The sequence below is a fragment of the Somniosus microcephalus genome, unplaced genomic scaffold, assembly GCF_052327205.1.
Source record: "Somniosus microcephalus isolate GS21.2 unplaced genomic scaffold, FLI_Smic_1.0 unresolved_chr2, whole genome shotgun sequence".
NCBI lineage: Eukaryota > Metazoa > Chordata > Chondrichthyes > Squaliformes > Somniosidae > Somniosus > Somniosus microcephalus.
This window is the reverse complement of record NW_028225180.1, coordinates 10,109,575-10,124,502: the sequence shown is the minus strand read 5'-3', so window position 1 is coordinate 10,124,502 and position 14,928 is coordinate 10,109,575. Positions and strand designations below refer to the sequence as shown.

Here is a 14,928-nt window from a genome sequence, read left to right as displayed (position 1 = left end):
GGGAGCGCTCGATGCTGACACTGGGTATAAAGTGGGGACACACTCAGGGTAATGTAGAGGGAGCTCTACACTGTATCTAACCTGTGCTTTACCTGCCCTGGGAGCGCTCGCTGCTGACACTGGGTATCAAATGGGGACACACTGTCAGGGTAATGTAGAGGGAGCTCTACACTGTATCTAACCCGTGCTTTACCTGCCCTGGGAGCGCTCGCTGCTGACACTGGGTATCAAGTGGGGACACACTGTTAGGGTAATGTAGAGGGAGCTCTACACTGTATCTAACCCGTGCTGTACCTGCCCTGGGAGCGCTCGATATAAAGTGGTGAAACTTGGTATAAAGTGGGAGAGTTAAGGTACCAGAGGGACGGGGCTTCGACGAGAGAGTTAGGGTACTCGAGGGATGATCTTCGATGGGAGAGTTAGGGTACTAGAGGGATGATCTTCGATGGGAGAGTTAGGGTACTAGAGGGATGATCTTCGATGGGTGAGTTAGGGTACTAGAGGGATGATCTTCGATGGGAGAGTTAGGGTACTAGAGGGATGATCTTCGATGGGAGAGTTAGGGTACTGGAGGGATGATCTTCGATGGGAGAGTTAGGGTACTGGAGGGATGATCTTCGATGGGAGAGTTAGGGTACTGGAGGGATGATCTTCGATGGGTGAGTTAGGGTACTAGAGGGATGATCTTCGATGGGAGAGTTAGGGTACTAGAGGGATGATGTTCAATGGGAGAGTTAGGGTACTAGAGGGATGATGTTCAATGGGTGAGTTAGGGTACTAGATGGAATGGGGCTTCGATGGGAGAGTTAGGGTACTAGAGGGATGATCTTCGATGGGAGAGTTCGGGTACTAGCGGGACGGGTCTTCGATGGGAGTTATGGTACTAGAGGGAGCTTGATGGGTTTAATTTGAAAGTGCCCAGTAGGTGGTGCAATTGGATCAAAGTTAACAGGTTGCATTGGGGAGTTGCAATCTCGAGTAGCTCTTGTTGGTGAGGCTGCTTTACGTCAGAACTTGAGCATGAGTATTCGGCGGGCTGGAGGTTACTGGCACTTGAACGCAAATTCACAGCCGCGCCAATTCACACTTGAGTCACGAGGGGGCAAAGGTGTTCCTGATTTCACCGCAGTGATCGCTACCCTCTCCTGAAGGTGCAGGCTCCTGGACGGGTGGGGCGGGCTTCCGCAGTCTCAAGATACCTCACCCAAGTGGGACGCGATCTGTCGCGTGCAAGTCCGGCCGGACAGTCGGCTGTGGGGGGGCGGGAGACAAATCACAGCCGAGCCCGCCGCCGCCGCCCTCCTCCCCCCGACTTTGTTTAAAGGGTGCGGGTGGGGAGGGGGGTCTCCGCAGACGGTGGCACCTCGGCTCAAATGGGCACCGCAATTCCTCAGGTGCTGGATGTTCGACCGCGGGGGGCATTGTCGCCCTCACCAGGTGCTGCTCGTGTGCCAGCAGGATGCCCACCTCCCCCAAACACAATTGCATTTTAAAATGAAAAAAGTTCTTTTTATTACAAAAGAAAAGCCGCTGTTTATTGTTCAATACTTGTTCTTCATCCGACCACATCGATCTCGGTGCAGCCCAGAAGAGGGGAAGGCGGTGGTGAGGCCTCGGGCCTAGCCGTAACCAGGGGCAACGGTGCGTCTCTGTAGTCACCGACGTCCACCTCGTCATCTTCCGCCTCCGAGGAGGAGGAGCACATGGCGTCCAGGACGCGGCGGTGCTGACCTCCGACCCGCAGCTGGGCGAAGCCCCATTGGTTGGCCGGGTCGCCAAAACGGTGTTGACCTGTGAACTGCAGCTGGGCGAAGCCCCATTGGTTGGCCGGGTCGCCGAGGCGGTGTTGACCTGTGAACCGCAGCTGGGCGAAGCCCCATTGGTCCTGGCGGCGCCGTGCGTGGTCCGGGTCTTGCTGGATGCCGACGTCCCGGTGTGCCGCCTCTGTGCCGTTCCCTCGGCAAGTTTGCGACGACCCGGGAGAGGCGCTAGAAACTCGGCCGCTCGTCCCCGGCCACATCATCTCCCCCAGACTCACACCTCCCGGGCACTGGTCATCCCCCAGACCTACACCTCCCGGGCACTGGTCATCCCCCAGACCCACACCTCCCGGGCACCGGTCATCTCCCAGACCCACACCTCCCGGGCACCGGTCATCTCCCAGACCCACACCTCCCGGGCACCGGTCATCCCCCAGGCCCACACCTCCCGGGCACTGGTCATCCCCCAGACCCACACCTCCCGGGCACCGGTCATCTCCCAGACCCACACCTCCCGGGCACCGGTCATCCCCCAGACCCACACCTCCCGGGCACTGGTCATCTCCCAGACCCACACCTCCCGGGCACTGGTCATCTCCCAGACCCACACCTCCCGGGCACTGGTCATCTCCCAGACCCACTCCACCCGGGCACTGGTCATCTCCCAGACCCACACCTTCTGGGCACCGGTCATCCCCCAGACCCACACCTCCCGGGCACCGGTCATCTCCCAGACCCACACCTCCCGGGCACCGGTCATCTCCCAGACCCACACCTCCCGGGCACCGGTCATCCCCCAGACCCACACCTCCCGGGCACTGGTCATCTCCCAGACCCACACCTCCCGGGCACTGGTCATCTCCCAGACCCACTCCACCCGGGCACTGGTCATCTCCCAGACCCACACCTTCTGGGCACCGGTCATCCCCCAGACCCACACCTCCCGGGCACCGGTCATCCCCCAGACCCACACCTCCCGGGCACCGGTCATCCCCCAGACCCACACCTCCCGGGCACCGGTCATCCCCCAGACCCACACCTCCCGGGCACCGGTCATCCCCCAGACCCACACCTCCTGGGCACCGGTCATCTCCCAGACCCACACCTCCCATCTCCACGGGTTCAGTCTGAGATCCTGGTAGAAGTGCATCTCCCACCAAGTCAGTCGAGGAGATGCAGAGACCAGGACCACTTATTGTCTTCTTTTTGTCAGGCCCCTGGCTTGTCCCCTTGCCCTTTCCTTGCCCTCCGACTTGGGAGCCACCCGTGCCTTCAGGTGGCCAAGTCCCTTCTTCTGTCCCGGCCTGGCCAGCGGGGGGCAGCACTCCTCCACCGTCGCTGGTCGATCGCCCGGTTGGTTCAACGTTCTGGCCCAGCGCCAGTTGCCTCGCAAGGTCGGGACCCTGGGTTTCGGGCAGCGGGACCATGACCCATTCACTGGACCTGTTCAACTTCTGCAGTTTTACTTTCTTGATCCCGACAGACCTTTCTCCGGGAAGGTCCTCGCCTCTCGACCTCTTGCCCCCTTGGGCAAGGGTGTTCTTCTCAACTCCTTGCTTGTCCGGGTTTGCTCTTGCCCCCGTACTCTTGGTAGGACGGGGCGACTGTTGCTCCGAAGGACCCTCCGACGCTGTCACGATGTTGGCGCGCGCGCAGGCCGGGCCCTCCTTGCTTGACCTCCTCCCCTGCTGGTCAAATGGGCTCTTGACCACTTGACGTCCCTCCTTATGCTGGACTGTCTGCCGAGTATCCCGGGCAGGAGCAGAAGGGGCCATTCCTCTCTGCAACTTGCAAACTGGGCGGGCACTTCTCCTTGGCTGGTTGGTCGAGACCTTGCGAACCTCGCTACTCTCCTGTGTTGGGAGGCTTTGGCCTGCCCGCCCGGAATCCCTGGACGGAGGAGAGCTGGACATTGGTTCCTTCAACGCCCTAGCCGGGCCCGAGCTCTCGTTCAGCCGCCGGCCTGGGCTCTCGATTGCTTCACCCCTCTCCTCTTCGCAGCTTCTGCGGACGGCGCCCTCGGCCGGAGGGTGACTGAGCCGCGTGTCTTCGGAAGCTCGACCTGACCTCTGACCTGGCAGCCCCGCGACCTTCGACTCCCGGCCCACGCCCGGCTCGACAGCCGGGTGGTGGCTCGCCTCGAGAGGCCCCCGGCCTTCCCCCAGGGCCGGCTCCGCGAAGGGAACGGGAGCCGGAGTTCCTTCCCTCCCCCGCGTCTCCGGAGAGGGCGGAAGTGTTGGAGGCCGCCCGGGCTGCTCCTCGCCCCCCCTTTGGATTCCGTGGCTTGACGGGGGAGCGGGGTCGCTGCTGGTCTCCCCTTGCTTCTGCCTCCACGGCCGCCTTGGACAGAGGGCCGCGCTGGCGGCGCAGTCCGTGCGCGGTTGCTCGTTGGCGGGGCATCTTATTTTCATCCGGCGCCAGCTGACAACCACCCGCGTGTGGGGCGGGTTTCCCGGGGGGTTGGCGCCCTTGACCCTTGACCTCTGGGGCAGGGAGGAGGTGGTGGCGGCGGCGGCAGCAGCGGGCACTTTGGGCTTCAGCTTTCCTGCAGAGGTCCGGCACTCCTCCAGGGTCTTCGGAGCGCCGCGAGGCGACGGCGGCGGTGGCTTGGCTCCACCGGACGCCAAGGGCCGCCGCGAGCGCTCTGCTTCGGGGTCAGTGCCTGCCGGCGCTCGGCCTTCCGGCTCGGAGTCTCGGGGAGGGGGCTCGACAGCAGGGGGGGCCCCGGTCTCTTCGACAGAGCCGGGAGGCTGCTGAGCGGCCGGGGCGGCGAGGCAGGCGGAGGCGGCTCCAGCAAGAGTCTCGCTGCTGGCCGTCTGCTCCCTCGCAGAGGGGTCGGACGTCGGCCTCTCCCGGGCCAGGCCTGACACAGGCTCGGCCGGCTCCTCCGGCGGCACGGGCTCGAAGCCGAGGACCTGGAGGCTCCGGGCGGCCTCTAGGAACTCGCCGGTCTCCACCGAGGGCAGCTGGACCTCCGCCGTGTACATGAACCGCACCAGAGCCTTCAGGGTGCTGGCCTTCAGGCCCGGGAGCTCCAGCGGCACCCTCAAGGAGCGGGCTTCCCGCGAGGCGAAGCACTGCAGGAAGAAGGGGCTGAAAGCGGAGAGGACGCAGCGATGAGCTGGGATTCCTTCACCTGAAAGGAGGGGAGAGAAAAAGGAATAAAATACATCGATCTATTCTTAACAAGTCTCTCCCACTATATAGAAATGCAATTTGTTGCGAGTGTGGCCAACAAAGTCTCATTGCTGTTAAGTAAACACAGCCTCGGGTCAAGCAGAGTGCAACCGCTGCATTGTTGTGCTGGTCAGTTTTAGTCATAGAGTTATACAGCACAGAAAGAGGCCCTTCAGCCCATCGTGTCCGCGCCGGCCATCAAGCCCTGTCTATTCTAATCCCATTTTCCAGCACTTGGTCCGTAGCCTTGTATGCTATGGCGTTTCAAGTGCTCATCTAAATGCTTCTTGAATGTTGTGAGGGTTCCTGCCTCTACCACCCTTTCAGGCAGTGAGTTCCAGATTCCAACCACCCTCTGGGTGAAAAAGTTTTTCCTCAAATCCCCTCTAAACCTCCTGGTTATTGACCCCTCGACTAAAGGGGAAAAGTTCCTTTCTATCTACCCTATCTATGCCCCTCATAATTTTGTACACCTCAATCAGGTCCCCCCTCAGCCTTCTCTGCTCTAAGGAAAACAACCCCAGCCTGTCCAGTCTCTCTTCATAGCTGAAACACTCCAGCCCAGGTAACATCCTGGGGAATCTCCTCTGCACCCTCTCCAATGTAATCACATCTTTTGTTTTGCACGTGCAAGTATCTGACCTCTAGACGGTGAGGTCTGGTTGCACTTGGGTGTTCGATTCGGTAATTTGTTTATTAAAATATATATAATATATATAGGGTTATAACCGAGATAGGTTAATTCATACAAGTGTCAGAAATAGTATGCTTCTTGGCCTGTGCTGATCTCACACGCAGTGTTGTCCTGAGCCCCACACACAGCGCAGGAGAGGCCCAGGCGCCATCCCCAGCCTGTTAGAAAAAGATAGGGGGGGGGAAACCAGCCAGGGTTCCTGCTCCTGATCACTGTCCAGTGCCTCCGGCTGGGAGGTTTGTGTGAGCGGAGGTCGGCCGAGGATGGGATCGAGCACGTTTCCAACATTCAAGCACCCCGCCGGCATTCTCTAGTCTCGTGTGTGAATGAACCCATAGAATCTTACAGCACACGGAAGGAGGCCATTCGGCCCATCGTGCCTGTGCCGGCTCTTTGAAAGATTCTATCCGATTAGCTCCGCTCCCCCTGCTCTTACCCCCACAGCCTTGCAAATTTTCCTCCTTCAAATATATATCCAATTCCCCTTTTGAAAGTTACTATTGAATCGGCTTCCACCGCCCTTTCGGGCAGCGCATTCCAGATCACAACAACTCGCTGCGTAAAAATCTCTCCTCATCTCCCCCTCTGGTTCTTTTACCAATTATTTTAAATTTATCCCCTGGTTACTGACCCTCCTGCCTCTGGAAACAGTTCCTCCCCGTCTACTCCATCAAAACCCCTCATGATTTTGAACACCTCTATTAAGTACCTTCTTATCCTTCTCTGCTCTAAGGAGAAAAATCCCAGCTTCTCCAGTCTCTCCACATAACTGAAGTCCCTCATCCCCTGGTACCATTCTGGTCAATCTCCCCTTAACCTTCTCTGCTCTAAAGAGAACAATCCCAGCTTCTCCAGTCTCTCCACGTAACTGAAGTCCCTCATCCCTGGTACCATTCTGGTCAATCTCCCCTTAACCTTCTCTGCTCTAAGGAGAACAATCCCAGCTTCTCCAGTCTCTCCATGTAACTGAAGTCCCTCATCCCCTGGTACCATTCTGGTCACTCTCCCCTTAACCTTCTCTGCTCTAAGGAGAACAATCCCAGCTTCTCCAGATAACTGAAGTCCCTCATCCCTGGTACCATTCTGGTCAACCTCCCCTTAACCTTCTCTGCTCTAAGGAGAACAATCCCAGCTTCTCCAGTCTCTCCACGTAACTGAAGTCCCTCATCCCCTGGTACCATTCTGGTCAATCTCCCCTTAACCTTCTCTGCTCGAAGGAGAACAATCCCAGCTTCTCCAGTCTCTCCACGTAACTGAAGTCCCTCATCCCTGGTACCATTCTGGTCAATCTCCCCTTAACCTTCTCTGCTCTAAGGAGAACAATCCCAGCTTCTCCAGTCTCTCCATGTAACTGAAGTCCCTCATCCCTGGTACCATTCTGGTCAATCTCCCCTTAACCTTCTCTGCTCTAAGGAGAACAATCCCAGCTTCTCCAGTCTCTCCACGTAACTGAAGTCCCTCATCCCCTGGTACCATTCTGGTCAATCTCCCCTTAACCTTCTCTTCTCTAAGGAGAACAATCCCAGCTTCTCCAGTCTCTCCACGTAACTGAAGTCCCTCATCCCTGGTACCATTCTGGTCAATCTCCCCTTAACCTTCTCTGCTCTAAGGAGAACAATCCCAGCTTCTCCAGTCTCTCCACGTAACTGAAGTCCCTCATCCCCTGGTACCATTCTGGTCAATCTCCCCTTAACCTTCTCTGCTCTAAGGAGAACAATCCCAGCTTCTCCAGTCTCTCCACGTAACTGAAGTCCCTCATCCCTGGTACCATTCTGGTCAATCTCCCCTTAACCTTCTCTGCTCTAAGGAGAACAATCCCAGCTTCTCCAGTCTCTCCACGTAACTGAAGTCCCTCATCCACTGGTACCATTCTGGTCAATCTCCTCTGCATTCTCTCAGCGAAAGTGATATGTGTTGAGGAGGGGGTGAGGCAGAAGGAAGGAAAGTGGCAGAGAGAGAGAGAGAGAGAGATGGACAATGGGGATTGGATGCCAGTGCTGGGACCGGGTGCTTTGCCTCACCTTCCGCATACAGGATGGCATCGCAGAAAAGGTCTACTTGCTGCTGCCTGTGCAGGTGTTCGAAGACGGTGCTGTGAAGACGGAGCTTGGCGTTGGTGAGCTTGGCGCTCGAACCCTCCATGTTCAGTAAAACTCTTTAACAACTACCTGCAAAAAGAAATAAAGTTATAGACTACAGCCAATGGTAGGAGTTACGCTGCAGCTATACAAAGCCCTGGTTAGTCCACACCTGGAGCACTGTGAGCAGTTCTGGGCACCACACCTTAGGAAGGATCTACTGGCCTTGGAGGGAGTGCAGCGTAGGTTTACCAGAATGATACCCGGTCTCCAAGGGTTAAATTACAAGGAGAGATTACACAAACTAGGGTTGTATTCTCTGGATCGAAGTTTTCAAGATATTAAGGGGAACTGCTGGGGTAGATAAAGAGAAGCTATTTACATTGGGTGAGGAGTCTCGGACTAGGGGGCATCATCTAAAAATTAGAGCCAGGTCTTTCAGGAGTGAAATTAGGAAACACTTCTACACACAAAGGGAGGTAGAAGTTTGGAACTCTCTTCCGCAAACAGCAATTGGTGCGAGATCAATTGTTAAATTTAAATCGGAGATTGATAGATTTTTGTTAACCAAACGTATTAAGGGATATGGGCAAAGGCGGATGAGATGGAGTTAGGTCACAGATCAGCCATAACAACTTGCATTTATATAGCGCCTTTAACATAGTAAACGTCCCAAGGCGCTGCACAGGAGCGGACAAAGAATTTCGACGCCAGGTGATGCAGCGACCTTCGACAAACTTGATGGTGGCCCCAAGATCGCCAACTCTGTCTGATCCATTCAGCTTGGACGAGCTAAACGCAGCCCTGTCGACAAGCAAATCTGGAAAAGCTGCTGGTCCAGATGGTGCTTACCCAGAATTATAGAATCATAGAATGGTTACAGCACAGAAGGAGGCCATTCAGCCCGTGCCGGTTCTCTGCAAGAGCACTTTGGCTAGTCCCACTCCCCCGCCCTTTCCCCGGAGCCCTGCAATTTATTTTCCTTCAGGTATTTATCCAACTCCCTTTTGAAAGCCACGATTGAATCTGCCTCCACCACCCTTTCAGGCAGTGCATTCCAGATCCTAACCACTCGCTGCGTAAAAAAGTTGTTCCTCATGTCGCCTTTGGATCTTCTGCCAATCACCTTAAATCTGTGTCCTCTGGTTCTCAACCTTTCCGCCAATGGGAACAGTTTCTCTCTACTCTGTCTAAGTCCCTCATGATTTTGAACACCTCTATCAAATCTCCTCTCAACCTTCTCTGCTCCAAGGAGAACAACCCCAGCTTCTCCAGTCTATCCACGTAACTGAAGTCCCTCATCCCTGGTACCTTTCTTGTAAATCTTTTCTGCACCCTCTCTAAGGCCTTCACATCCTTCCTAAAGTGCGGTGCCCAGAATTGGACACAATACTCCAGTTGAGGCCGAATATAATATAACCAGTGTTCATCATAACTTCAACAATAGCAAAATACTGCGGATGCTGGAAATCTGAAATAACAACAGAAAACGCTGGCAGTTCTGAGGGAGGGTCCCAGACCTGAAACGTTAACTCTGTTTCTCTCTCCACGGATGCTGCCTGGCCTGCTGAGTGTTTCCAGCATTTTCTGTTGTTACTTCATCATAACTTCCTTGCTTTTGCACTCTGTGCCTCTATTTATGAAGCCCAGTAGCCCGTAAGCTTTTTCAACCTGCCCTGCCACCTTCAGCGGTTTGTGCACATATACCCCCAGGTCTCTCTGTTCCTGCACCCCCTTTAGCATTGTACCCTTTAGTTTATATTGCCTCTCCTTGTTCTTCCTACCAAAATGTATCACTTCGCACTTTTCTGCGATCAGGTTGGGCGATTGGGCAGATGCAATAAAACGTGGATAATGCGAGGTTATCCACTTTGGTGGCAAAAACAGGAAGGCAGATTATTATCTGAACGGCAATAGATTGGGAAAAGGGAAAGTGCAAAGAGACCTGGGTGTCCTTGTGCACCAGTCGCTGAAGGTAAGCATGCAGGTGCAGCAGGCGGTTAAGAAGGCAAATGGTATGTTGGCCTTCGTAGCGAGAGGGTTTGAGTACAGGAACAAGGATGTCTTGCTGCAGTTGTACAGGGCCTTGGTGAGACCACATCTTGAGTATTGTGTGCAGTTTTGGTCGCCTTATCTGAGGAAGGATGTTCTTGCCATGGAAGGAGTTCAGCGAAGATTCACCAGACTGATACCTGGGATGGCATAAATGACGTGTGAGGAGAGATTGGGTCGATTGGGCTTGTACTTGCTGGAGTTTAGAAGATTGAGAGAGGATCTCATTGAAACTTATAAAATTCTAACAGGACTAGACAGACTAGATGCAGGAAGGATGTTCCCAATGGCGGGGGAGTCCAGGACCAGGGGTCACAGTCTGAGGATAAGGGCTAAGCCATTTAGGACTGAGATGAGGAGGAATTTCTTCACCCAGAGTGGTGAACCTGTGGAATTCTCTACCACAGAAGGCAGTTGAGGCCAATTCATTAAATATATTCAAGAAGGAGTTGGATATATTTCTTAAGGCTAAAGGGATCAAGGGGTATGGGGAGAAAGCAGGGACAGGGTACTGAATTTGGATGATCAGCCATGATCTCATTGAATGGCGGAGCAGGCTCGAGGGGCCGAATGGCCTACTCCTGCTCCTATCTTCTATGTTTCGATGTTAAATTTCATCTGCCACGTGTCCGCCCATTCCACCAGCTTGTCCATGTCCTCTTGAAGGACCCAAAGCGAAGAGATGGTTGACCTCCTTCTTCTCTGAGGCACTGGCAACTGGTAAAATTCCACCTATTTGGAGGGAGGCTAAAATAATGGCCCTCCTGAGGCAGGGGAAGAATGCTTGCGAAGCCTCCAGCTACCTTACTTTGCACTTGTTATAAAGTGCTGGAGAGGCTACTACTCCACAGGCTAGCCCCCATCATCGAGCCAACCGTCCCTAAGGAGCAAGCGGGCTTCTGGAGCGGCCGTAACTGCTGCGACCATGTGGTAGCTTTAACAACGCACATTGAAGCAGGCTACCAGCACCAGTTCAAGACTGCCGTAGCGCTCGTGGACCTGTCAGCGGCGGATGATGCAGTATGGAAGCACGGACTGCTTTTCAAGCTCTCCACCATTTCACCCTGCAGAACAACGCTCCATCTTCTCAACTCCATGCTCAGCAACCGACGCTCCAGTGTTTACCCTGGCACCCAGAAGAGCAGATAGAGGACATTGAACAACGGACTCCGCACAGGGTTCTGTCCTGGCACCCGGGTTATTCAATGTTTACATCAGTGACCTGCCCGAAACAGAGTCCCGCGCGTCCGTATATGCTGATGACATTGCCTTGGCCACGCAAAACATGAATCAGTCCGTCACCGAGGCGGTCCTGACCAGTGAGTTACAGAGGATGGAGGCCGACTTCAGCCGATGGCGACTTTGGCCAAACCTGCAAAAGACCGTCACCCCGACATTCCACCGAGTCGAGGGCAGGAGGAGGTTAGAGATAGGGAGGGTTGTAGGGGCTGGAGGAGGTTAGAGATAGGGAGGGTTGTAGGGACTGGAGGAGGTTACAGAGATAGGGAGGGTTGTCGGGGCTGGAGGAGGTTAGAGATAGGGAGGGTTGTAGGGACTGGAGGAGGTTAGAAATAGGGAGGGTTGTAGGGACTGGAGGAGGTTACAGAGATAGGGAGGGTTGTCGGGGCTGGAGGAGGTTACAGAAATAGGGAGGGTTGTAGGGATTGGAGGAGGTTACAGATATAGGGAGGGTTGTAGGGCTGGAGGAGGTTACAGAGATAGGGAGGGTTGTAGGGCTGGAGGAGGTTACAGAGATAGGGAGGGTTGTAGGGCTGGAGGAGGTTACAGAGATAGGGAGGGTTGTAGGGGCTGGAGGAGGTTACAGAGATAGGGAGGGTTGTAGGGGCTGGAGGAGGTTACAGAGATAGGGAGTGTTGTAGGGGCTGGAGGAGGTTACAGAGATAGGGAGGGTTGTAGGGACTGGAGGAGGTTACAGAGATAGGGAGGGTTGTAGGGCTGGAGGAGGTTACAGAGATAGGGAGGGTTGTAGGGCTGGAGGAGGTTACAGAGATAGGGAGGGTTGTAGGGACTGGAGGAGGTTACAGAGATGGGGAGGGTTGTAGGGCTGGAGGAGGTTACACAGATAGGGAGGGTTGTAGGGCTGGAGGAGGTTACAGAGATAGGGAGGGTTGTAGGCGCTGGAGGAGGTGACAGAGATAGGGAGGGTTGTCGGGGCTGGAGGGGGTTACAGAGATAGGGAGGGATTTGAAAACAAGGGTGAGAATTCTAAAATAGAGGTGTTGCCGGACCGGGAGCCAAGTGAAGGTCAGCGAGCGCAGGAGAGAATGATGGGTGAAGGGGACTTGGTGTGAGTTGGGATAGGGGCAAGCAGATGTTTTGGATGAGCTGACGTTTATGGAGGGTGGAAGATGGAAGACCAGGACAGTGTCGGAATAGTCGATTCTGGAGGTGACAGAGGACAAGCATGAGGGTTTCAGCAGCAGATGGGGTGAGGCGGGGGCGGAGACAGGCAATGTTTCACTGTCTCAGAGCACATACCGGGAGACGCAGCTAACCTCTAGACTCAGTCCTACCCCACCCTTCCCGTCAAAGCACATGAACTTTAGACATTGTGCTTGCACGTGTGACGATAACGGTGAAAGAATCCACTGCCTCTCATGTATTGGTGAGAAGGTAATGCCTGAGGCAGGATGAATTGGGCAATAAAGTGGGAACAAACCGTCTACCAGCTCAAAGTCCGCTCAAAGCACCCTTGATGGACAGAGCAGGAATGGTAACAGCTTGCCGGCATCCTGGGTTATCGAATACTTCCATCGCCAAGATACACTTGCTGCAGGAAGGGTCAGAGTATCCATCGGAAGGAATAGGTACACAGGAATAGGAGGAGGCCATTCAGCCCCTCGAGCCTGTTACACAGGAATAGGAGGAGGCCATTCAGCCCCTCGAGCCTGTTACACAGGAACAGGAGGAGGCCATTCAGCCCCTCGAGCCTGTTACACAGGAATAGGAGGAGGCCATTCAGCCCCTCGAGCCTGTTACACAGGAACAGGAGGAGGCCATTCAGCCCCTCGAGCCTGTTACACAGGAACAGGAGGAGGCCATTCAGCCCCTCGAGCCTGTTACCATAGGAACAGGAGGAGGCCCATTCAACCCCTCGAGCCTGTTACACAGGAACAGGAGGAGGCCATTCAGCCCCTCGAGCCTGTTACACAGGAACAGGAGGAAGCCATTCAGCCCCTCGAGCCTGTTACACAGGAACAGGAGGAGGCCATTCAGCCCCTCGAGCCTGTTACCATAGGAACAGGAGGAGGCCCATTCAACCCCTCGAGCCTGTTACGCAGGAACAGTAGGAGGCCATTCAGCCCCTCGAGCCTGTTACACAGGAACAGGAGGAGGCCATTCAGCCCCTCGAGCCTGTTACACAGGAACAGGAGGAGGCCATTCAGCCCCCTCGAGCCTGTTACACAGGAACAGAAGGAGGTCATTCAGCCCCTCGAGTCTGTTACACAGGAACAGGAGGAGGCCATTCAGCCCCTCGAGCCTGTTACACAGGAACAGGAGGAGGCCATTCAGCCCCTCGAGCCTGTACACAGGAACAGGAGGAGGCCATTCAGCCCCTCGAGCCTGTTACACAGGAACAGGAGGAGGCCATTCAGCCCCCTCGAGCCTGTTACACAGGAACAGGAGGAGGCCATTCAGCCCCTCGAGTCTGTTACACAGGAACAGGAGGAGGCCATTCAGCCCCTCAAGTCTGTTACACAGGAACAGGAGGAGGCCATTCAGCCCCTCGAGCCTGTTACACAGGAACAGGAGGAGGCCATTCAGCCCCCTCGAGCCTGTTACACAGGAACAGGAGGAGGCCATTCAGCCCCTCGAGTCTGTTACACAGGAACAGGAGGAGGCCATTCAGCCCCTCAAGTCTGTTACACAGGAACAGGAGGAGGCCATTCAGCCCCCTCGAGCCTGTTACACAGGAACAGGATTGGCCATTCAGCCCCTCGAGTCTGTTACACAGGAACAGAAGGAGGTCATTCAGCCCCTCGAGCACATTACACAGGAACAGGAGGAGGCCATTCAGCCCCTCGAGCCTGTTACACAGGAACAGGAGGCCATTCAGCCCTCGAGTCTGTTACACAGGAACAGGAGGAGGCCATTCAGCCCCCTCGAGCCTGTTACACAGGAACAGGAGGAGGCCATTCAGCCCCTTGAGCCTGTTACACAGGAACAGGAGGAGGCCATTCAGCCCTCGAGCCTCTTACACAGGAACAGGAGGAGGCCATTCAGCCCCTCAAGCCTGTTACACAGGAACAGAAGGAGGTCATTCAGCCCCTCGAGCCTGTTACACAGGAACAGGAGGAGGCCATTCAGCCCCTCGAGTCTGTTACACAGGAACAGGAGGAGGCCATTCAGCCCCCTCGAGCCTGTTACACAGGAACAGGAGGAGGCCCATTCAGCCCCTCGAGCCTCTTACACAGGAACAGGAGGAGGCCATTCAGCCCCTCAAGCCTGTTACATAGGAACATGAGGAGGCCATTCAGCCCCTCGAGCCTGTTACACAGGAACAGAAGGAGGTCATTCAGCCCCTCGAGCACATTACACAGGAACAGGAGGAGGCCATTCAGCCCCTCGAGCCTGTTACACAGGAACAGGAGGAGGCCATTCAGCCACTCCGACCTGTTCTGCTAGTTCAATTAGATCATGGCTGATCATGGTATCATACACCCCACCCGCCTTGGTTCGGTGACTTGCGATTCCGGTGTGGGGGGTTGGGGTGGGGTTGGTGTGGGGGGTTGGGGTGGGGGGTGGGGTTGGGGATTGGGGGTGGGGGGGATTGGGGTGGGGGGATTGGGGTGGGGGGATTGGGGTGGGGGATTGGGGTGGGGGGTTGGGTGGGGGGTTGGGGTGGGGGGTTGGGGTGGGGGGATTGGGGTGGGGGGGATTGGGGTGGGGGGGATTGGGGTGGGGGGATTGGGGTGGGGGGGTTGGGGTGGGGGGATTGGGGTGGGGGGATTGGGGTGGGGGGGTTGGGGTGGGGGGGATTGGGGTGGGGGGATTGGGGTGGGGGGATTGGGGTGGGGGGGATTGGGGTGGGGGGGTGGGGGGATTGGGGTGGGGTGGGGGGTGGGGGGATTGGGGGTGGGGGAGGACCCAGCATTTTCCAAAGGGAATAGAGCAGCAACTGCAAGTCGAAGCGCTCTATCCCGTC

The 14,928-nt window shown here is 55.8% G+C and overlaps 1 protein-coding gene across 2 annotated transcripts in view; it reads right to left on the bottom strand.

Moving 5' to 3' along the window:
* Nucleotides 1-621: 621 nt before the first annotated feature.
* The window catches only part of LOC147092088 (uncharacterized), a 17,062-nt gene continuing 2,755 nt past the window's right edge, over nt 622-14,928 (bottom strand). Inside the window, exons 2-3 of one of the 2 annotated variants that reach the window (XM_085975837.1) lie at nt 7,653-7,799; nt 622-4,896 (exon numbers count right to left, since the gene is read on the bottom strand). In XM_085975837.1, coding sequence (XP_085831963.1) covers nt 1,556-4,896; nt 7,653-7,773 — 3,462 coding nt within the window. In that variant the 5' untranslated portion in view covers nt 7,774-7,799 and the 3' untranslated portion in view covers nt 622-1,555. Of the gene's footprint in view, nt 4,897-7,652; nt 8,015-14,928 lie in introns of those variants that run through there. The other variant, XM_085975838.1, reaches the window with a different exon arrangement.